At 40.7% G+C, this 25,245-nt stretch overlaps 1 protein-coding gene across 1 annotated transcript; it reads left to right on the forward strand.

The window, feature by feature from the left end:
• The first annotated feature begins 10,083 nt into the window (after positions 1 to 10,083).
• Positions 10,084 to 24,699, forward strand: LOC148191285 (protein CLT2, chloroplastic-like). The gene is made up of 11 exons (XM_088101357.1): positions 10,084 to 10,445; positions 10,563 to 10,708; positions 11,592 to 11,629; positions 18,814 to 18,929; positions 19,018 to 19,058; positions 20,069 to 20,166; positions 20,244 to 20,279; positions 20,417 to 20,467; positions 22,492 to 22,603; positions 24,026 to 24,151; positions 24,274 to 24,699. Exons 1-11 carry the CDS (start codon positions 10,117 to 10,119, stop codon positions 24,429 to 24,431), a joined length of 1,251 nt encoding a protein of 416 aa, XP_087957483.1. The 5' UTR covers positions 10,084 to 10,116; the 3' UTR covers positions 24,432 to 24,699.
• Positions 24,700 to 25,245: the final 546 nt, after the last annotated feature.

The raw sequence follows: 25,245 nt of genomic DNA on the forward strand, positions 1-25,245 counted from the left end.
GGTTTCTGGTCAAACCCATTCTCCACGTCTTCCGCAACCCTCGCGCAATCCACGCACCGTTCGGTCCTGCCTCCACATGATCGACCATTTCACATAACGGACGTGCGGCTTCAAGCGTCCAGCAATCGGCCTCGCCTTCGTAGACGAACGCTCGACAGTCAATATGTGGACGAGCGCTCGTCCATCCATTTCAACGAGCGCTCGTCCATCCATTTCAACGAGCGCTCGTCCATCCATTTCAACGAGCGCTCGTCAAATCCTTCTTAACGAGCGTTCAAACACTGCTCGACACTCCTCTTGGTTTAGGCCGCTCGGCAAGTAATGGGACGAACGTTCAAACAATCCCCGACGTTCGTCCACTCAGTCCCCAACGTTCGGTCACTCCGTCACCAACGTTCGGCCATCCATGGCCTCCCCACTCGGTCATCAACGTTCGTTCAGTCCGTCACCAACGTTTGGCCATCCATGGCCTCAACCATTCGGCCATTCGTTTCAATAGCGTTCGGCCAACAATGCTCTCTCGTTGACGTTCGGCCTAGAGCGTTCGGAACTTTGCTCATCATTAACGTTCGGTTCCAAGCGTTCGGCTATGCTCTTGTTCGGCCTCTGTGCGTTCGGTCACTCGACCTCTCTAACGCTCGTCCCCGCCTTTGGATTCGAACGCTCGACATTGAACGTGGACGAGCATTCAAACAAAAGACCGTGCGTCGTCGACCTTCGATGCGAACGCTCGCATATGCCTGTGGACGAGCGTTCAAGCAATCAGCCGTTCGTCCTGAAGCGCCACAAGCCCGCCTAGCGTACGCCAATGACGTTCGTCCTGGATCGTCCCTAACTCAGCCTCGCGTACGCAATGATGTTCGTCCTGGAACGTCCACAACTCAACCTCGCGTACGCAATAACGTTCGTCCTGGAACGTCCCTAGCTCAGCCTCGCGTACGACATTGACGTTCGGCCTAGAGCGTTCGTCTCTTCGCTCATCATCGACATTCGGTCACTACGTGCTACTCGACCGCTCGAAGACTCATGTGTACGAGCGTCCAAACAGCCGGACGTTCCACCTCGACTTGCGGAACCGAACGCTCGACAATAAGTGTGTACGAGCGTCCAAAAAGCCGGACGTTCGTCCTCCCCCTTCAGACTGGAGCACTCGACAGCGCCAGTAGACGAGCGTTCAAGCAATCAGCCGTTCGTCCTCGGACCGTTCGTCCTCAACCTTCGGTTTCCAATGCTCGGCAACGCCTGTGGACGAGCGTTCGAGCAATCACCGTTCGTCCTCGCCCACCGCACTCTAATGCTCGACAATACCTATGGACGAGCGTTCAAATGTTCAGCAATTCGGCCCCCTTGACGTTCGGTCACTCGACCTCTACCGTTCGAGGACGTTCGTCCTTACTAATGACCGCCCATAGGTCCTGGCATTCGCCATCTTGGCATTGGGCCATCCTCGATCGCTCACCCTTCTGAACAGACCTCACGTTCATTCAGTAGCCATGAGCGTTCCACCACTCGTTCATCCAGCCTCACATATTGTCAGGTCGTCGTCCTCAAATACTCCAACGTTCGGCCATCCGTGGTTCGACCATCCGTCTCATCGACGTTCGACAAGTCGGTCTCTGGCGCACGGCCATGCATCGAAGCGAGCGCTCCAGAATTCGAGCGCCACGGCCGTTCGACCCAATAGATGATAAGCCATCCGGCCTCAATGTCATTCGTTTTCTTGGCTTCAGTAGTCGTTCGACCAGTGTCTCCCGTGTTTAAACAATCAACCGTTCGGTCATGCGATCAGCCACTCGACCTCAACCGCTCGGCCATTCGGTCTGATTGCCGTTCGGCAATTTTCGACCTCAAGCGTTCCTGCTTTCGGCCACAGCCTAATGTACGTTCGGCGATTCGGCATATTTCGTTCGGCCACCCGTGACATCAAACGACAGCTTTTCCTTGATCGTTCGGCCTTTTTTATAGACGTTCGGCCTAAAGCGTTCGGCAGCTAGGTCTCAACCCTTCAGCCTCAATCGCTCGACCATTCGGCCATACTCTTGTTCTAGGCGTTCGGCATTTCGCTTTTTTATAGACGTTCGGCCTAAAGCGTTCGGCAGCTAGGTCTCAACCCTTCAGCCTCAATCGCTCGACCATTCGGCCATACTCTTGTTCTAGGCGTTCGGCATTTCGCTTTTTATAGACGTTCGGCCTAAAGCGTTCGGCAGCTAGGTCTCAACCCTTCAGCCTCAATCGCTCGACCATTCGGCCATACTCTTGTTCTAGGCGTTCGGCATTTCGCTTTTCATGGACGTTCGGTCTTTATCGCTCAACCATACTTCAACACGAGCGCTCCAGCATTCGGCCATACTCTCATTCGGACTCACTGTCGCTCAGCCATCCAATCTATTTGACGCTCGGCCTCAAGCGTCCAACATTCGGCCTAACTAACGTTCGACTGCCAGGTTTCAATCGCAACCGAACGGACTTATCTGTATTTTATATATTATATTTCTCATGCAGGTCACAGTAGACGGTCAACCAAAAACCGAGCGTTCTACGGGATACACTCCCATGGGTCACTGTTCGCCCAAGAACACCCAGTACATTCGGGATACACTCCCATGGGTCACTGTTCGCCCAAGAACACCCAGTACATTCGAGATACACTCTCATGGGTAACTGTTCGCCCAAGAACACCCAGTACATTCGGGATACACTCCCACTGGTAGATGTTCGCCCTAGAACACCCAGGAGCATCAAACAAAGGGACACACTCCCGCTGGTAGATGTTCACCCTAGAACACCCAGGAGCATCGAACAAAGGGACACACTCCCGCTGGTATATGTTCGCCCTAGAACACCCAGACCATCAAACCTAGGGGACCATCCCCATAGCCTAGCTTATGTTCACCCAAGAACATCAACTTTTCAAAGATTCTGTCGTTCAACATCGAAAGCGTTCGTCATTTGGTCTCAAAGCTCGACATTCAATTGTCAACGAGCGTCCACTCAGTCCGTCGTTCGGCCTCAACGCTCGACAATCAAATGTCAACGAGCATCCAAACGAGCGCTCGTCAATCCATTACAACGAGCACTCAACAGCCGGTCGTCCATCCATGTCAAAGAGCCGCTCGTCCATCCATTACAACGAGCGCTCAAGAGCCTCTAGTCAATCTACATCAACGAGCGCTCGGAAATCCATGTTTACGAGCGCTCACAAACCATCCTCGCGCTCAACCGCTCGGCAATCCATGTTTACGAGCGCTCAAGAAATTGGCCGTTCGGCCCCAAATTTATTCAACCTTTTGGTTTTAAGCGCTCGACAACCCATGTGTACGAGCGTTCAAGACAGTCGGCCGTTCGACTTCCCTTTGCTTTCAAGCACTCAGTCTCGCATGCCACTCGACCGCTCGACCTATGTGTCGAACATTCAAACAGTCCTCATGATCGGCCTCGCATACCACTCGACCTCTATCGCTCGGTCATACGTATCCTCACGTTCGGCCTCACTTGCCCCAGCTTTTTGCCGTTCATCTTCGCCTCCTTTTGGTCCATCAAATTCCTCACTTGCACACGCTCTCTAGTTACAGCGAAGACAGCCTCCCTCAAACTCATAAGTCCTATAGTTACCACGTTCATAAAACGGAACGGTTAACTCGGACTTGGGGGGCATGTTATGTAGTAAGGATATTTATGTAATAACATAAATATCTTAGATATTTTAGACAGATATTTATCAAAGCCACTCACCACATTTTTAGGTAAGGTGGTTATTTTTATTTTGCTTATAAATACAGTGACAGGACAAAAGTCCAGGTACGTTCTCTTTATGCTCTAGAGATCCTGAATAATATTTCAGAGCAATATCCAATTATTCTCTTCAGAGCTTCAGCTCCATAACTCATATCTGACTTGAGCGTCGGAGTATCTTTGCAGGTACCTCCCCCTCCTTTGGTGAATACGAAGGACAACAGTTGAAGAAATGAAAGCATCCCAGACATCCAGGAGCAACAGAGACACACAGGAAAATGTATACCGAAACATTAGAAATTTTGTTGAGTCTTTTGTCTAAATAAAATAAAAATAATAAAAACTCTAAATATATAGATTAACACCAAGTCATTTCCAATTTTAACATAAAAGATATTAACATTATTTATTTTTAAATTATAAAAATAAAAGAAATATAAAATTTAACTTAAAAAAATATTTAACATTGTATATTATGTGATAAAATATTACTATTGTACTTATTAAATAAATATATTTAAGAAAACGAAATACATCCGTCCAAATGATTTAAAGCATAACCCAACAACTTATAGAATTTATTTTCAAATTCCAAACATCGAATAAATTAAGAGTAAATTGAACGAGGATGTATCTAGGGCGGTTAAAAAATGAATTTTATTTTAATAATAATTTTTTTTGTTATAGTCGGGTCATAACAAATATATATATATATATATATATATATATATATATATATATATATATATATATATATATATATATATATATATATATATATATATATATATATATATATATAAAACGTTGTAGTTTTTTTTTTCAGTTGATACATTTTAGCAGAGTGTACGGAATTTTAGTAGACAAAAATAACCTCATATATTATGGATTTTAAGTTTTAAGGTTAAGGGTATTTGAATAATTTTCATTTTTAAAACTAAAAAGACAAGAAACTTCCAAACCTTTATTCACCTTTATTTTATCTCTTATTCTTCTCAATCTTCATTTCTCTCAACCCTTTCTCTTTCACCTCTCTCACTCTAACATTTTCTCCATCATTTCTAGTAGTTCCAATCGAAAAAATTAGAAACACTCACATTTCTCACTAATCCAATTTGTTTATTTCTCATCTCCGTCATTTCTCACATCCACACACAACTCGTGACACCGCTATTTGTTTTTCGTTAATCTGTTTTCCACTTTAATAACAAAATAATTGATGAAAATTATTCAAATATCATTGACCTTGAAACTTAGATACCATAATATATTGTCTACTAAAATTCAGTACACTCTGCTAAAATATATCAACTAACTGAAAAAAGAGAGCTTATGTATGTTAGCAAACCAATTGTTTTGATAAGTTTTCTTAAAAATAGTTTTGACACAACTACTTTTATTTGACAGAACAAAGGATTTAGATTTTACATAAACATAAAACATATAATAAGGATAAAAAGAAAAGAAATATATTAAGACACATCGCATCATGCTGAGTAAGTGCCCAATGAAATGAAAATCCAACTATTATTTTTATTTGGTGCATTATTGTTTTTGTAAGATGTGTGGCATCCCAATTATATACGTCATGCATATATAATAAAGACGTCATCATGCATAATATAGGAAAACAGTCAAGAGTATTTAAGGATTACAGTCATCCTTAGAATAGTGCGAAATTGACAACTAGAGTATTAGAATTTCTCCCTAGAAAATACGGAAAATTTAAAACTTTAAATACTTAAAAGTTCTTCCAAATAACATGAAATCATGGAATAAAACTAGCAAATCTAAGCTGCAACACTGCCATCTCCATCAAGAGCTGCTCCCAAAGTATCCTCTTCGCCATCTGCTCCATCCAAGTGGATGATCATCACCAAAGAAACATACACAAGCAATACAAACAAGCAAGGGTGAGCTAGATATAAAAAGCATGTTATACAATCTCACACGACGTGCAAAAGTCATCAAATCATGGTAAACTGACATCACAAGACTTGTTACTTTATACCCCGACCCGTTGCTTTATAGACCGACTCGTCCGGACTAGAATGATTACCGAGCTATGGCGGGTTATGCACTCGTGGTGGCCTCTACTGCTTTGCAAAGCCATTGCCATTAGGTTCCACCCTACCACATGTAAGGACCGCATATTTTAAGTGGTGGGGACAGGGCAGTCACCCACTTCTTGTATTATTGGAAGTGCAATTATTACTGGAAGGAGAGCAAAGGAGAGGGTCTCATTTTTTGGCACCAGGGAGAGCAGCCACAGGAAAGGAACCCTTTCTTCCGTTTTCAACCGTCCAAAGAGCACTCAAGGGAAGCAATACTGACGTTAAAAAATGCGGAGAGGAGGATTTGGGTTGGGCATCTTGTGAGAGTGGAGTCCTTGATGCAAGATCTGGGAGAGGTGAAGTGGAGATCTGCTAAAGTTGCAAGGAGATCTTGAACTGCACGTCTTGGGGGAGATAGATTCCAAACCTTACAAAGGGAGTCTTCAAGAGGTAAGGGGAGTTGGATTTATTTCTTTGATTTTTGAGATAATCTGTTTTTGATGCAAATTTGGAATGAAGGGGATGAAAAATGGGGTTTTCTGGAATCTGGTGCGATTCTGCAGAATTCTGCAGAACGCGCGTACGTCCAATTTTGGTGAGTCAAAATTGGACGTTCGTCCAATTTGCTCGACCAATCAGTGGTCGACCAAAATAGTACGAGCGTTCGGTTTTGGTGTTCTAAGGTAACGAGCGTTCGCGTTCGTCCTTAAGTAAAGTTAGTAATATATTAGACGTTCGTCCAAACTGTATACAGTGAATTAGTAATTTTAGGCGTTCGTCCTTAATTAAGTATTCTCATGAAGCAATGTGTAGCGTTCGGCCTTCATATGATATTCTTAGGTTTGAATCTTAATCGTTCTGTCTTCATATTATTTGTTCTCAGGTAACGAGCGCCCATAAGTAACTTTCGATTTTGATGATAAATGTTCTCAGGTGTCCTCAGGTAGAGAGCGTCCATAGGTAGTAGCGAGCGTTCATCTTAGTGGCGTTCGGTCTTGATGTTAATTGTTATCAGGTAGCGAGCGTCATTAGGTAGCCTTTCCTCTCGATGGTAGTTGTTCTCAAGTAGCTAGTGTTCGGTCTTAATTTGGTACCCTGAGGTTTAGTTTGAATACGTTCGGCCAGTAATTTAGGTGTTCGGCAAAGTGCTCTAGGCGTTCAACCAAGACTCAAAACGTTCGTCCTTATAGTGTTCTGTCTCATAGCGATCGTTTATAAGGAATGATCTTTACTGGTGATGTTGCTCTGAGGTAGCAATCATTTATGGGGAGTGATCGGCCTTGATATTTGTTCTGAGGTAGCGATCGATTAATAAGTAGTGATCGGTCGTGATGATGCATGTTTCAGGTAGTGATCATTCATAGGTAGTGCTCGGTTTGGATGATGCTTGTCTCAGGTAAGGATCGTTAATAGTTAGTGGTCGTTCGTAGGGAACGTCCGGTCTCGATGATGTTGCCCTCAGATAGTGTTCGTCAGAGGCAGTGTTCGGCGAGATTTTGATCTTTGAACGTTCGTTCGAATAGTGTTCGAAATAATAGTATTTGTTATAGTATAGTTCGTTGTCTTAGCGTGAAGTCTAAGTGCTTGATCTTAGCGTTCGATCTTTTGGTGTTCGACCTAATGGTATCCGGTCTAATAGCGTTTGGTGTTTAGTGTCGAGCCTAAGTGATCAATCTTAACGTTCGTGTAAACAGTATTCGATGTAATATGGAGTTCGTTGTTTTAGCGTTCGATCCAGTAGCGTTTAATCAAATAGCGTTCGTCCTAATAGTGTTCGATCTGGTGTTCGGTTTTGAGTGTTCGACCTAGTGTTTGATCTCAGTGTTCGTTCTAAGAGTGTTCGGTCAATATGGTGTTTTGAGTTTTTAGCGTTCGGCTCAATAGTACATGATCTCCTAGCGTTCGTCCAAATAGTATTCAACCAAATAGCGTTCGGCAGATAGCGTTCGGTCAGATAGCGTTCGTCCAAATAGTGTTCGTCCAAATAGGGTTCGGTTCCAAGGTTATTTGCTCTTGTTTTTAAGTGTGCAATGTGTTTTGAATATATACCCTGAGGTGATTTATGTGAAAAATATGTGAATGCATGAGATATGATAAAATTACTGAGATGAATGTATTTTATGATGTTGACATGAAATTATGCATCTGATCATGATATGAGTATTATGGGGAGATTTTGTAATGGTTTAATGTGAGTTGAGGAATATGAGTATGATATGAGTCTCATGGAGAGATTCTGTAATGTTATGGTATTAGTGTATATGTTGATGTTGAGGGTCCTGTAGTCGGAGGTTATCCTGATACTCTAATAATCATCCAGTCTCAAGTAGAGAAGGATGAATTATGTGGTGAGAGGGGCAGGAGATCCTGGTCTATGTGCCGGTTTTGGACATAGTGTTGAGGATTAACCTTGTGAATGATATGGAGTATGTTGGAAGTATATTTATAAGAAAAAGCAGAAGTCATCACAAGTGCATAACCTCCCGCGACAGCTCATCAACGTATCATCCGGATGAGTGTCTATTGGGCATTGTGATGTTTATTGGGGATTGTGGGATGATTGTCTTATAGGAATTGTAGTATGATGGTATGAGAATGTCTGACATAAATATTATATGATGTTTATATCAAAGTAATTATGCATGTTTTATAAATGATGTGTTGCATGTTAGCTCACCCTTACTTGTTTGTTTGTGCCGGAAAATCTTATTTGTGCGATGATCGTATAATTCGTTATACGGGAGCAGGCGAAGGATTGTCGCGTGATCCTGTGCAAATGAAGAAAGAGATGGAAGAATAAATTAGAAGGATTCAATGTTATATTTGCAGTTAAATCTGAGCTTAAAACATATGTATAGATTTAAGTTTGAGATTACGGGGTGTTACCGTAAATGTAATATTACAATATTTAAATTATGAATTATTAAAGTGTGAATTTTTGGGATGTTACACCACCCTCACGAGGTTAGTCCGTTCCGCGCCTTGAAGCATCCTGGAAGCCTCCATGACTAGGACCTCCTGCTACTTCTCACCACATGGATCAATCCTCTCTACTTGAAAATGAAAGACCATTGGAGCGTCAGGAAAACCCCCAAGACTGAGCTACCATGCAATCATTCTATACACCCCCAAATCACCACCATGTATCCTCTCCTTGAGGATCATGGAATTACGTCCACCACCATGTATCCTCTCCTTGAGGATCATGGAATTACGTCCATGAATCATATTGTTACTTTGAAACTTAACCCAAGTCATGAAGTCACTCTAAATATAAAATTTGTTCATCAACGACAGTATATTATGGATTTCAGTACACGCATAGTTCATACAATCCAGAGAAAAAGATCTAACTCCCCTTACTTCTTGAAGACTTCCTTTGTGAATCTTGAATCTATCTCTCCCAAGACTTGCAGTACCAAGGCCTCCTTGCAATTCCAGAGCTCTCAACTTCACCTCTCACATATTTTTGTAGCAAAACCCCATTTCCTCCTCTCAGTATTTTTAAAGCCAAGTCTTGCTTCCCTTGTTGTGCTCTCTGAACGGTGCAGAATGAAAGAAAGGGATTCTCTGAGTGCTGCTCTCCACTGCCAAATAAAGAAAGAAACCCACTTCTTTCATTGGGGCGGCTGGTGCTTCCGAACATGATTATGCTTCTATAATGCAAGCAATGAGTGACTGCCCTGCTCCCACCACTTTCTTTTAAAAACGTGCGGTCCTTACAATCTGGTTCTTAAATTTAAAACTTAAACTTTATAAAACCATCTTATTTAAATATGATATTGATATGCATAAAATTTAAAACTCTGCATCTAAATAAAACCTTAAGATCCAGTAATAAAAAATGATTTTTTTCAAATACCAATAATCAACAGAAAATATAATTACGAAGAACTTTATTTAGAGTAAAAATTTATAAAGTTTTTAAGAGTGATGTAATACATTTGATTCAGCAACAAAAAAGTAAATTAAAATCTCATAATATAATTCCTCAAATGTGATCATCTTACACACCATAAAAATAAAGATATTGCTATCACTTTAAAATTGAAGATCTTGTGTTTTACTATTAAAAATTTAATATACTATTGTATTTTATCGAATAATAATTTTAACAGCACTATTTTGAAGAAAACTTCACTTTTTATTATTTTTCAGTGAAATTTACATAGATAAAAAGGATAGAATGAAGTTGTTTTATAAATATTTTCACAAATTTCATCCAACAATAATCCAATAATTACTATAAAAAATATATATACTAGAAGCATTTATTTTACTTAGCAGAAATGACTCAAGTTGGTTGAAAGTAAGAACAACACTGTTTGGCATGGCATTCTATTCAACGTCGTCGTTCCGTTGCAGTTTCGCGCTCTGCAATCCGAAGCTGCAGCCTCTCGTTTCAATGTCACTGTCTTCGAAGCTACCGTTGCACTTTTCCGGCAACGCTCGATTCAATCGCAACCATGTCCACCACCACCCAACCGCACTCAGAATTCGTGCTTCAAACGCAAGTTCATCGGGAAGTGATACCAACCTCGTCTTATTGAGCTCCACTGTCACCGTTACATCAGCGGTAGCCAATCGCGTGCTTTACAAATTGGCCCTTGTTCCCATGAAAGAATACCCTTTTTTTCTCGCCCAGTTCATAACTTTTGGGTAAACCTCTTTGTCGCTGCTTGTAAATGCATTTGTTTGCTGTTTTAACTCTAGGAGAATCTGTCTTTTTGGGGATTTCTTAGTGCGTTGAACAGTTGTAGTTTTTGTGTAACGTAGGTATGTTGTTATATATTTCTCCATCTTGTATATTCGGTACCGGGCTAGAATAGTAACCGATGAGATGATGGCAATTCCGAAATTGCGTTTTGTCGCCATTGGACTTCTGGAAGCTTTGGGATTGGTTGCTGGAATGTCTGCTGGAGGTACTGACTTTGCTTGTGTTTTAGTCTTTAACCGTGTTTTATTTCCATGCCACTAAGATTTTTATACTTTCAATCAAGCAGAGATGATCTTATAATAGTTACTATAAAGCTCAACAAATTTTCTATACTTGACTGTAGATGCAATGTAAATATTTTTATAATGTCACAGTGTGAATGAAATTAAACTCCTTCTAGTGGTTTTTTAATTGATTAAAAGCTTTTAATGGTGTCTATTGTGTGTTCAGTGTCCTCACCGCACTCCTATTTATAAGACCCATTTTTTTTATAATGTTGAGGGTGTGCGTGTAGAATGACTGCAATTTTAGCCACATTAAAAAAAAAAAGTTATAAATTAACTTATGTTCTCACATTTCAATGAAGTATTAATTCTTTTCTTCAAATTAATTGGTTTCTATTTCTTATTAAAAATAATATATTTATTGGATAGAGCGAAGCTATTTCAGTAAAATTGTTTAAAAAGGTGATGTAGCTATTGTTGCTCTTAATAGATGTGCAATGCCTTAAAGTGCAGCCATTGTGGAACAGAGGGAGTACCATGGTCGCACATCCCATTGGAGTTGTCTGAGCTTTTGACTAAATAAATAATATGTTAGGTTTTATAGTGTTAATAGTCAGTAATAGAGGAGTGTGAAATGAAAAAAGTGACTGGGACGTTTGAAATGTTTCTAGAGGAAAGAACAAAAGCGGAGGTTGCAATTTTTTTGTGATGAGTACTTTGAAAATGAGTTTCCACCTTCTGCCAAGCTACAATGAATTAAAATCAACATCTTTCCATTTTAACTCTGCTCTTAATTTTCTGCCAAACATACCCTTCGTGTTTGTTTTCAATGTTTCTGAAATGAATGTTGATTACCCTCTGCAGCCTTACTTCCTGGACCAGTCATACCCATATTGAATCAGGTATGTGAAATATTTTGAGCAGCCCTTTTCATTGAAGGATGAGAGGGGGTGACAAACAAAAATACATGTTTGTCTTTCTTTAAAATAGTATACATCTGCCGTTTATTTTATGTAGCTGCGGAGTGTACTTTTTTTTTCTGATTTGCATTTGGCATACTTTTGGTAAGGTCTTGTTTGAGAAGATCTTCTTTTGTTTTAGCAGTTAAGATTTGAGAATTTGATTGAAATGATGTACCATTGATTCAGTGTAGTCAATGGTTTCTGAGAAGCATGATGGTTTTTTGTAGGTTTAATCCTTTTCGACATCTCTATTTATGTACGAATGTCTCAGATGGGTACTCGTTTTCTAAAGTGTATCAAAATGGTCCTTAATTTTGAAAATTGATATCAATTGAGTCCTTTCCGTTAAGTTGGCTGGACGGCGTTAAAAAAATTGATGAGTGGATGCTGAGATGACGAACGAACGCTCGTCCACCAGCGAACGAACGCTCGTCCATCAGCGAACGAACGCTCGTCGACCACCGAACGCACGGTCGTCCAGTGTGGAACGAACTGTCGTCCAGCAGTAAGAGGTCGACGAGCGTTCGTTCTCTGGTGGACGAGCGTTCGTTCGCTGGTGGACGAACGTTCGTTCGCTGGTGGACGAGCGTTCGTTCGTCATCTCAGCATCCACTCATCAATTTTTTTAACGCCGTCCAGCCAACTTAACGGAAAGGACTCAATTGATATCAATTTTCAAAATTAAGGACCATTTTGATACACTTTAAAAAACGAGGACCCGTCTGAGACATTCGTACATAAATAGGGATGTCGAAAAGGATTAAACCTTTTTTGTAATATATTCAGAATAGGGGACCTTATAGCACTGATCAATGATTTAAACCGGCAAATTTATTGGTAATAACAATAAATCATAGAGTTGACTTTTATTAACTTGTAGCATCATAGAAACTAAGACTTTTGTTTCTCACTACTGACCAAAGGTTTTCTAAAACCTATCACTCTCATTTTTTGTCTTTCAAAAATATTTTGATACAACCAGCATCTTCCAGTTTACTTTTTCAAGGACAGTCCATTCTTGTTCATGGATTGAGCTGCCCTGTCTCTCACTCTGATGGCATCGCACATAAAGCATTTCATTGCCATATTTATAGTATCACGTAGCAGTCACTTCTAAAGTGTATGTTAGGGGCTGGCGAGTTTACGAGAGAAGAAGATATAGGAGAGAGAAAGAAGGGTTCCGTACGGTAGAGGACAGTGGCCGAACGGTTGAAAGGGGGGAGCACGATGACCGAACGATAGGGGAAGAGAAAAAGAGTGCTAAGCGTGTAGAGCGATGACGAGCGAGTGGAAGCAACAACGAGCGTTCTATCTGACAGCAGTAGGATAGGCGGGAAACTCAAAGGACGTACTTCAGGATATTATAGAAGTAAATATAGTAAATAAGGATAGAAATATTCTTACCAGATAATTATAATAAATAGGCATAATTACTATTATTCTTTACCTTTTTGGGAAGGAGTAATTAGTATTAATAAAGGAGGAACCTAGGGTTGAGGTAGCTTTTGATAAAGGAGTGTTGTCAGAGAGGTTAGGCTCTCAAGTAACTGACGGAGACCCTGCTCCCAGTTATTGGATGTTTATTGTGATACCAATATTTTCAATTTAATAAAGAGTTTTATTCAGTCAAATACCATTGTTTATTGCCTGTGGGAGTGTGAAAGGTTGTGAGTGGCAAGTTCACGTACTCAGGTACGTAACAATTGGTCCGACCTGCCGGATCGTCAAGGGAGGAAACTGCCGGATCCTAATAGAGACGAGGGAAAATCATCATGGAGGGAAGAGTGAATGTCATTGAAGGAAGATTGGAGGTCATAGAAATCTCCATGGGAGGACTGGAGGCAGCAGTCCAGGAACTGGTGAAGGTGATGGGAGAGCGAGGTCGACGACATGAGGGAAATCCTGATGGAAGTCAGGGTTCTGTCAACGGGAGAAGGAATGAGGAGGACGAGAGAGAAGGCAGCGGGCTAGATGGGGGTACCCGAGAGGAGCAACCGTATTGGAGGAGAAGGGTAGACTTACCCTTCTTCGAAGGCAGCGATCCTTTGAATTGGATCTATAGAGCGGACAAATTCTTTGAACTGCAAGGAGTGCCGGAGGAAGAAAAGCTACGCCTAGCCTACATCAGCATGGAGGGAATCGCGGGACACTGGTTCAGGTTTTGGAGGGAGAAGGCCAGGAACCGCTCGTGGGCCGGATTAAAGGAGTCGTTGGTGAACCGTTTCGGAGGCAGAAGCCGGGGAACGATCTTCGAGAGACTGGCGGCCTGTAAACAATCAGGGACCGTGGAAGAATACATCCAAGAATTCGAAGTGTTGGTCGGCCAAGCAGAAAAAATACCTGACGCACAGCTGATGGGATACTTCATGGCAGGATTGCAGGAGGGGATCCGTAATCAACTCTGATTGCTTGACCCGAGGGAATTGATGGACGTAACGAGACTAGCAAAGGACGTGGAAGAGTTCCAAGGGGGCGTAAAGGCTGGAGGAGGAATCATAAGCAAGAGCCAGACGTGGGGAAAACCGAGCGGTTCAGTAATGAGGACGAACGCCAGTCGGCATAATCAGAATCGAACGGGAATCGCAGAGAGGGGGCAGACAGGAGGAAAGGAAGGGATCCCGAGGCGAGAAGGAGAACGAACGTTCTCAAACAACCAAGAAAGGAACGTGCGGGATTTACCGTACGCTGAATATGTCAAACGAAGGGAAGAAGGGAGGTGTTTCAGGTGTGGGGGACCGTTCGGTCCAGGCCATCGTTGTCCGGAAAGGAGTCTTCGGATGCTGATATTGGCCGAAGACGAGGAATCAAGCGGGGAAGAAGAAGCTGAGACCGAACTCGACCAAATGGAGCTATCGGCATTCTCGGGCAGGAGGGCTCACCCAGCCCAGAACGATGAAATTGCATGGACAGATAGGAACGAAACAGGTACTGATTTTTGATTGACAGTGGCGCCAGCCACAACTTCATAAGGAAAGAATTGGTAGAGGAACTGGCACTACCCGTAGTAGATACACCACCCTATAGGGTGAGTTTGGGAGATGGGCAGAGAAAGGAGACGAGGGGTTGTTGTGAAGAAGTAATGATTCGCATGGGAGAAGCGGTGATCACCGAACGGTTCCACCTATTTGAACTGGGCGGAGTTGATGTGATACTGGGGAAAGAATGGCTGGCTAAGCTGGGAGAAGTAACATTAAACTGGGGCACGCTAACCATGGTGTTCGGTCAAGCAGGGAGGAACGTGACCATTAAAGGAGATCCTACTTTAACTCGGAGAGTGGTGGAACCCGAAGCATTGTTCAAAATGAAAGAAGTAGAGGTCTGGTTGCTAGTGTGGGAGCTTGGGGAGACAGAAAAGGACGAGGAAAGAAAACCGTACGGTCAGAGAGAAGGACCGTTCGGTCCGGAGATGACAAAGAAGCAGACGCATGACATGACTCGAATTTTGGATCAGCACGCGAGCGTATTTCACGAACCGAGCGGACTCCCGCCAGATAGGGGCATGGTTCATCAAATTCCATTAAAAGAGGGTACGGATCCCGTGAATGTAAGGCCGTACCGTTACCCCCATGTGATGAAGGGGGAGATTGAGAAACAGGTGGCCGAAATGCTAAAAACGGGCGTCATAAGGTCGAGCAACAGTCCATATTCGAGTCCGGTAATATTAGTGAAGAAGAAGGATGGCAGCTGGAGATTTTGTGTGGATTATAGGGCCCTTAACCGAGCCACGGTACCCGATAAATTCCCTATCCCACTGATAGAGGAATTGTTAGACGAACTGAGAGGGGCCAAATATTTCTCGAAGGTGGATTTGAAGTCAGGCTACCACCAGATCCGAATGGGAGATGGAGACATAGAGAAAACGGCCTTCCGGACGCACCAGGGTCACTACGAATTCATGGTTATGTCGTTCGGCCTCACCAACGCACCAGCCACATTCCAGAGTGCAATGAACAGCCTGCTGCAGCCTTATTTGCGGAAATTCGTACTGGTGTTCTTTGATGATATATTGGTGTATAGTCGATCCTGGGAGGAGCACTTAGAGCATGTGGGGACGGTGCTAAGGGAACTCGTGACCAATAGGTGGGTGGCCAACCGAAAGAAATGTGAGTTCGGCAAAACTCAAATAGGATATTTGGGTCATCGGATATCCGCGAGGGGTGTAGAAATGGACGAAGACAAAGGGCCGTGATAGACTGGGAAAAACCTAAGACGGTGAAGACCTTGAGGGGATTTCTGGGTTTGACAGGATACTATAGGAGGTTTGTGAAGGATTATGGGAAGATTGCCAAACCCTTGACCGACCTTCTTAAAAAGGGGGAGTTTGCATGAACGGAGCAAGCCGAGGAAGCTATGTCAAGGTTAAAGAAGGCCATCACTACTGCACCGGTGCTGGTTCTACCTAATTTTGACCAGCCTTTCCACATTGAGTGTGATGCATCGGGAAGAGGGATAGGAGCGATACTCATGCAAATAAAGAAACCCATAGCTTTCTTTAGTAAACCGTTATCCGAGGGGTCACTGAGTAAATCGATATATGAGAAGGAATTAATGGCATTGGTTTTAGCCATACAACACTGGAGGCCCTACCTCTTGGGACAACGGTTTGTGGTTCACACCGATCAAAGGAGCCTGAAGTACCTTTTGGAGCAGCGTATCACCACTCATAATCAGCAGAATTGGATTGCGAAGCTCCTGGGTTATGACTTTGAAATTGTGTACAAATCAGGTGTCACCAAGGTAGCAGACGCCCTATCACGGAAGGAAGAGGATGATCCGCAGGAAGAAAAGGAATTGAGGGTTGTGGCCCGACCTTACTGGCAAGACTTCAGGGAGATTCTGGAAGAAGTTGAGGCAGATGAAGAGTTAAAGAAGGTGATAGAAGATTTGAGAAAAGATCCCAACTCACATCCCTCGTTCACTCTGGAACACGAGAGGTTACACTATAAGGGGAGGCTTGTGTTGTCTGGCCGATCGGCCTGGGTACCCAAATTGATAGCCGAGTTTCATACCACGCAAACAGGAGGACACTCAGGGGTATATCGGACTTATAGCAAGGTGGCGCAATCTCTTTATTGGGTAGGAATGAAGAAAGCCGTAACTGACTTTGTCGCAAGCTGCCTGGTATGTCAACAACATAAATATCTGTCATCCTCTCCGCAGGGGTTGTTGCAACCTTCACCCATACCCAACGCCATTTGGGAGGAGATAAGCATGGATTTTATCGTTAAGTTGCCCAAGTCCCACGGGTATGATGCTGTGCTGGTAGTGGTAGACCCCCTCAGCAAATACGGACACTTCATACCACTGAAACATCCCTATTCCGCTCGGACCGTAGCTGAAGTGTTTGTAAAAGAGATTGTCCGGTTGCATGGGGTGCCAATATCTATCGTGAGTGACCGGGATCCACTGTTCCTGAGTAATTTTTGGAAGGAGTTGTTTAAATTACAAGGAACTCAAAATGAAGATGAGCACCGCCTATCATCCTGAATCCGATGGACAGACTGAGGTCGTGAATAGGGTATTAGAGGGTTATCTGAGATGCTTCTGCTCAGAACAACCAAAGGAATGGAGCATAGTACTACCCTGGGCGGAATATTGGTATAATACCAGCTATCAAGAGTCGGCGAGATGCACCCCATTTGAAACAGTATATGGGAGGTCTCCTCCCTCCCTGCACAGGTTCGTTCCGGGGGGAAACCTTAGTGGAAGCCGTCGGCCAGGAGTTACAGACGAGGGATGAGGCACTCAGCCAGCTAAAACTCCATCTAGCTAGGGCTCAAGAATTAATGGTGAGGCAGGCCGACAAGGCAAGGAGACCATCCAATGTGGAGGTAGGAGATTGGGTGTATCTAAAGATCAGACCCCACCGACAGACATCGATGCCGTCCATACTGCATTCTAAACTAGCCGCTCGGTATTTTGGACCTTTCCTGTCATACAGCAGATAGGAGAAGTGGCATTTAAGTTGCAACTACCCGAAGCCGCGCAGATACATCCAATGTTCCATGTGTCGCAATTAAAGAAGGCCGTGGGGGAGAACAGGGTGGAAAAAGAGTTACCCATAGACTTAGAGATGGAGGGACCGTCTCCCTGGCTGATCAGAGTTCTGGATCAAAGGCAGGTGCAACAAGGAGAGGACGAATGGCAGGAATTGTTGATCGAATGGCAAGAGGGAGGGCCGGACGGGGCAACATGGGAAGATGCCATAACCATCCGAGATCAATATCCGGACTTCAACCTTGAGGGCAAGGTTGATCTTCAGGAGGTGGGCAATGTTAGGGGCTGGCGAGTTTACGAGAGAAGAAGATATAGGAGAGAGAAAGAAGGGTTCCGTACGGTAGAGGACAGTGGCCGAACAGTTGAAAGGGGGGAGCACGATGACCGAACGATAGGGGGAAGAGAAAAAGAGGGCTAAGCGAGTAGAGCGATGACGAGCGAGTGGAAGCAACAACGAGCGTTCTATCTGACAGCAGTAGGATAGGCGGGAAACTCAAAGGACGTACTTCAGGATATTATAGAAGTAAATATAGTAAATAAGGATAGAAATATTCTTACCAGATAATTATAATAAATAGGCATAATTACTATTATTCTTTACCTTTTTCGGAAGGAGTAATTAGTATTAATAAAGGAGGAGCCTAGGGTTGAGGTAGCTTTTGATAAAGGCGTGTTGTCAGAGAGGTTAGGCTCTCAGGTAACTGACGGAGACCCTGCTCCCAGTTATTGGATGTTTATTGTGATACCAATATTTTCAATTTAATAAAGAGTTTTATTCAGTCAAATACCATTGTTTATTGCCTGTGGGAGTGTGAAAGGTTGTGAGTGGCAAGTTCACGTACTCAGTAACAGTGTAGGAGGCTTATTATTTTTAAACTTATTCAGTATGTTCTGATGGCATGGCTACATTTGTGGTTTGTGCTCCGGGCCTGTCCTTTTATTCCAACTAAGAAGGAAGAGAATGATAATATTGCTGTAAAATCTGGTATCTTCTCCCATTCATCACTGGTGGCTATTTGTGACTTATGCATTGGCTGAGACTTTATTATTACATACGTTATTTTAATGCATCATTATGTGTAATATTGATTTCTCAAAATCCAGTTTATGAATTCTTCTTTTTGCAGACATTTTTGGTTTGGCAGCTAATGTTTTCCAGCCTTCTCTTGAAAAGAAAGTACACAATCAATCAATTGATTGGGTGTTTACTTGTAGCCTCCGGTGTCATAGTGGCTATTACAAGGTAATTTGACTTTATAATACAGAGAAATTCAATATTCCGTATCTGTACTCTCCAATATTCAGTTTCTCATGCCGAGGTCACTAATCAGGTCAGATTCCCATGTGAATCAAGTATTTCCAAAAGTGTGCAGTGATGAACTTTGATAAAAGATATTGACTTGAAAATATCAGACAAAACTTCTAATCTCCCTTTCCAGTTGAAAAAAAAATGAGGGACCTGTCATTGTATTCCCTTAGATATATGTGTAACATCAATTTGGGCCTCTAAAGGACCTATTGGTGTCCCATTTTTTGTTGAGCTGAAATAGTTTACTTTTTAAATAATAGACTAGTTACTTGTGATCAGTTTATAATTGTTATAAACAGAAAGAATTTCACTATGTACATTATCTCCTTTGGTGTAAAATATTGTAAGTTTATTATCCTTTTTTGGTCTGAAGGGGTACATAATTGTGGGAAAGTTACCAAATTTCTTGGCAAAATATTTCCATTTTAGGAATGGTTAACCACTCATTGAATTGATTAACCACCAAAACAATTTCTTTAAATTTGAAATATTTATATCAAAGCTTCATTTGTTCTAACCTTCTGAGTAATATTGTTCCATGTAAAACTTTAAGCATGCTTTCATTAAAACGTTAAGCAGCCTAGGTCAGTAGCTGCTTGTAATAGTCTGTAGAAGCTCAAAAGCTGTGATGTTTGTCATACATTTTTTGTTGTGCTTGTTGGGGTAAAATTCTCATGCTAGTTGATAGGAAATTCCTTTTTTCACTTCAAATGGAATGGCTCCCATCTAATAATTTGTTTCCCATCACTGCAGTGGCTCTGTTAGGGATTCGGGAAGGAATTCCTAACAAGCTCTCTCTCTCTATCTCAAACACAACAATCAAGAACTTGTAAAGAAGGAATAGTATGAATGGTATTCACAACAATGAATCAAGAATACACTGTATCTTAGGAGCTTAACCTCCTCCACCTAGTGCTAAGACCGGTCAACACATACAAACTACACAACTCGCTAACTGAAACAATAAAAGGTCCTAATATATAGGCCTTTTTCCCGACCCCTCACTTAACTGATTAACAGTTAAGTGTTCTGTTTCCCTTTTCTCCTTTCCTATACTCTCTAAGTCCTAACAGGCTCAAATGCTGGTCAAATGCTCTCTGATATTCAGTTCTTTTGGCCAGCATTGATGATAACTTCATGTGCTTTTCAAGCTTTGGCTTCTGTAATCAAGGTTAATCAATAACAGCTGTTGACTTTTAGTTAATCCTTCTTGGGGAACATTATAATCAATGTTTTCTTGTATGTCAGGAGTATATTTTCATTGACTCAGCTACTCGATTAAAGGTATGCTTTCCTTTACCTTTTTTTTGGGTGGGGGTTGGGGAAGGTGGTATATAAGGATATAAGGTCACGGGACTACATATTCCATTAACATTTTATTCATGGGCATGATTTGGTGTCCCTTACATGTTCACATGCAGCACAAGTCACTGGACATATTTGTGGTCAATTCGTTTGGATCTGGCTTTCAGGTACATCTTGCAACATAAATTGCAATGAACTAAGTGTACCTTTCAAATTCTGCAAATGGCGTTTATTTCCAGTATTTTGTTAGCTTTTTCTTTCTTCATCACTGATTTCTTATTAGTTGCTTTGCTTCCTCTTGTAATTGAATAATGACTGTGAAACAACTTACATGAGTTCAAATTATTTGCTTGCTTTCTATCTTTTTATATGATTTCAAAATGTATTGCTCTTTTTTGTCCCCAACAAACGGCAAACACTAACTGTTAGAATACTTGGATTGTTGTAGTCTTATGAATCTTATTATATTAGAGTATTGTAAGCTATTTGTGTACTAGTTGTAGTACATGTGAACTTGCCCTAAAATGTTAGTATCTGGTTATATTTTATATAATAAATCTCAGGAATTTTCAGGGCCATGTTTGTTAAATATTCTTTTTCCTTCATCCAAAACAAAACATATAATGGTAAAAGAACATGAAGGAAACATTAGCTAATATTTGTCTTATAGGTAAGAGTTATATTGCTAATTCTAGAGATTTGAATTCACTATCCCAAAAACATTTCTTATAGGTAAGAGTTATATTGCTAATTCTAGAGATTTGAATTCACTATCCCAAAAACATTGAATATCTTTCTTACAAAAGATATATACAATAATCCCAAAGTTCCATTCTTCAGTTCCCAATACTAACAATGCACCATGAATTACATTAAAGCATGAGTTGCTGCCATTTGCTTCTGTCCACGATGAAATAGACATGAACGACTAAGTATTCTTATTCATTTATTTTAAAGTTCTGGACTCTGCTTGACCTGCCTTTTCTTTTCATCTATTTTCTGTGCATTAGTCATATACATTTTGACTGAGGGTTTATGTGGATTGTATTAAATCAGAAGAAAAGTCATTTGATTCTATCCAAAGTTTGTTTGTTTTAGTTAAAGTGGTTTGCATCGGATCAAGCTTTTGGTATTATTAGGAGGCCGTAAATAAATCCGCAGAATACCCAATAGATTTTGTAAAAGTAATTCAAAGTGTTCGTCACATTCGTCATAATGTATAAACTTTAGATTCAGATTATAAAACATTAGTCAAATCAATATTAAAATTTCTAAATACGGTAATTTAAGAATTAAATAAATAAACGTATATAGATGCACAAGTTAAGTTTTTTGGTTTGGATAAGATGAAATTTTAAAATTGGAACAGAATACCGATCCAATCCAAATGAAAAAGCTCATTTTCTTTTTATTTAATTCATTTTACTGTCTGTATTCAGTTGGATTGGTATATGAACATCTCTAACCTTAATCAAAATAGAGACTATCTAAACCGAAGGAAAAGTTGGCTTTCTTTCTTTTAGTTCCTTTTTTACTGTATGTATTGGATTGGTTTATATGCACACCTCTAACTTCGATAAAAATGAAAAAAAAAAACAGACAGGGACGATAAAAATGAAAAAAATAAATAAAAAAACAGACTTTATATCCAATCCAATGGAAAAGTTGGTTTTCTATTTTAGTTCAATTTTTTCTGTCTGAATTCATTTGGATTAGTTTGTGCACATCTCTAATTTTTATCAAAATGGAGATGTGATACTCTGTCAGCTTTCGATACTTGGCAGTGTGTTTTTCTTCTTCTGAAGTTTTCATAAGCAGCCCTCCTTCATTTTAGGGTGGAAGAGCTAATTTGAAACTTATTTGGGTATAACTTATAATATAAGCATATAGGTGTTTTGGAGAATTTATGAGATGATAGGTTCATAAGCTGTTTTTCAATTTATGACAACAAACTTCTAGAATAGCTCCTGAAAACTGATTATTCCTATTTCTTCTTCAATTGTAAGTACAACTTACACCTAAATGTTTACGTAATAAATACTTATTTATTAGGTCCTTACTTGAGTTGTTTATTGGCAAGGCAATTTTCCTAATGGTTATTGGCGCAAGTTCCAGATAGTCTCTTGTTTATGTTTATTAATTGATTAATTATTGAAAGGTACATTTATGGTTTACGTGATATTTGTTGTAGGCTCTTTTCGTATTTCTGTCTCTGCCTTTACTTTCAAAATTGAAAGGCATACCATTTGCTGAACTTCCTTCATATTTTAAAAGCGGTGCCGGTTGTTTTCTAGGTAAACCAGGTAAGATCTAATAAATTGGTAGCAATGCAATTATACATATATATCCTCACGTGGTTTTCTAGTACTTGTCTGCGTTTCTTATTACACCTTCTGTTGTTAAAACACTATCAAGATTAGTTACTATGTGTATGTATGATTATTTTCCTGGGTTTATGACCTTGAATTTTCAAAATTGCATTAATAAATAAAATAACAAGGGCAAGTTTTAATTAATGGTATGGAATTTGAAGTGGGTCTATGTTAGGACCTGGCGAGTTTACGAGAGACGAAGATATAGGAGGGAGAGAGAAGGGGACCGTACGGAAGAAGACAATGGCCGAACGGTTGAAAGGGAGGAGCTTGATGGCCGAACGACAAGGGGAAGAGAAAGAGAGCTGAGCGAGCGGGACGAGGACGAACGTCTTGAGCGAGTGGAAGCAACGAGGGACGAGGACGAGCGTCCTGAGCGAGTGGAAGCAACGAGGGGCGAGGACGAGCGTCCTGAGCGAGTGGAAGCAACGAGGGGCGAGGACGAGCGTCCTGAGCGAGTGGAAGCAACAAGGGCTGAACGAGCAAGGACGAGCGGCCTGAGCGAGGACGAGCGTCGAACTGACAACAGAAGGATATTATAGAAGGAAATATAATAAATAAGGATAGAGAAATATTCTTACCAGATAATTATAATAAATACGCATAAATATAATAAATAAGGATAGATATATTCTTACCAGATAATTATAATAAATACGCATAAATATAATAAATAAGGATAGATATATTCTTACCAGATAATTATAATAAATAATAGTTATTATTATTCTCGACCCTTTTGGGAAGGAGTAATTAGTATTAATAGAGGAGGAACCTAGGGTTAAAGACATGTTTTTGATTATTGAGTTTTGAAAGGGAGGTTATGCTCTCAAGTGGCTGACGGAGATCCTGCTCCCAGTTATTGTTTAATTCGTGGTGCAGTATTCTTATTTAATAAAAGAGGTTCATTCAGCTATTGTTTTCATTGTCCATTGCCTGTGAGAGTGTGTGAAGAGAGCGTTCTAGTTACATTCCATACTCAGGCACGTAACAGTCTATATGTCATTGGGTTTTCTTATCTCGATGGGTAGATCTTGTGGCTATCACAAGGTTCATGTCATATTCGATACCTTACCTTTTATGTACTAGGATTATAGATGCTTTTGGTCCTTCAGGTAAAAGGCCGAATAGTATATAAGCAATGATTTAACCCCGTCTATAACTAGATTACTTGGAGTTTAGTTATTTCTAACATTTTTATATAAAACAATTAAAACTCATAATTGTAAGAAATCAATAAATTTATATATAGTTTTTGTCTTGTACCCTTTAGATGATTTTGAACCTTGGTTTAACTTTCTTTTGTGTTTAAGTTTTAATATAATGTGTATTCCTCTTCAATTTCTGGCTTAGGTTGTGATGGCGCTCCCCTACTTCCACTGCTTTACATAATTACCAATTTGGCATTCAACATATCCCTCCTTAATGCGGTAAAAACTTCTTCTGCAGTTGTATCTTCTCTTCTAGTAATGTTGTCAGGTACTCGTTATCATTGCATCTCACTCTTCTTTGTTGCATTCTAAACTATGAATCGTAAGGTCTTTTGTACCTCAGGTTTTCTTAATAGTTTTTTAGCTTACGTGTGCTTATGATTTTTGCAGTGCCCATATCTGTTTATATTCTTTCTCTACCATTACCATATCTTCCCGAGGGAACAAGCTTGAGCCCATTTTTTTTGCTTGGCTGTGGAATTCTTCTGTGTGGTCTCTTACTGTACAACACATTTCGACCTGTGACGAACAGCTCTGAAGTGGACTGAAACCGTCCCAGTTCTGAGGATGAACTATCGGCTGGGCACCCTGCCCAAAAGAATATCAGCAGCCTCCAGGTACTACTGTTCACGGTGAAATATATTTTCTCCAACGTGCTCGAATTATACATACTCACTATCCTTGCGATTATTCTTTTGAGCCGAAAATTTGTTCGGTTTCCACTTTTGAGTGTCACTTAGTTGCTTTATGATGGCTGACTTCCTCGTTCTTCCACTGGATTATTGTAACTTAAGATTATGCATATATCTCTCATCACTTGTTCTGGTATATTTTCATGTACATTAATACATAACAGAAAAATGCATTTGACAGAAATGCAAGGTGCGAACAATTTTAAGTGATCTTTTTTAAATTCGCTTTTTAACACAATATTTAGAGTTGAGGCATGTTTATATAAATTTCAATACAAGCTCCTTCTTGGAGACAAATATAAAAAGGAAAATTGGAATTAGATTTTCTTACAAATTAAATTAGCTTATGTGGTAAGCTAAGTTATAAATTTTATAACTTTTTCCATATATTGTATCTAATTCTTTTACTTGTAACTTGTGTATAAGTTAATCTTAGTTGAAGAGAAATTAAATTTATTTATTTATTTCCTATTTTTCCATTAAGAAATGTGTAGAAAAACTTGTCCGAACAGGTATTTCAATGAAAAGCCACCCGGTTAATAATTATATATGACTTCCAAGCTAAAGTTTTGTTAGCTGCCATGTTATACAATGCAATACTTTAGGTCCAGATAGAATATGATAGGATAATAATCACCTTATCCAATTTATTGTCTTGTTATTTATCTTG

This window comes from Vigna umbellata, chromosome 11 (assembly GCF_029865625.1).
Source record: "Vigna umbellata cultivar VRB3 chromosome 11, Vumbellata_1.0, whole genome shotgun sequence".
Taxonomy (NCBI): Eukaryota; Viridiplantae; Streptophyta; class Magnoliopsida; order Fabales; family Fabaceae; genus Vigna; species Vigna umbellata.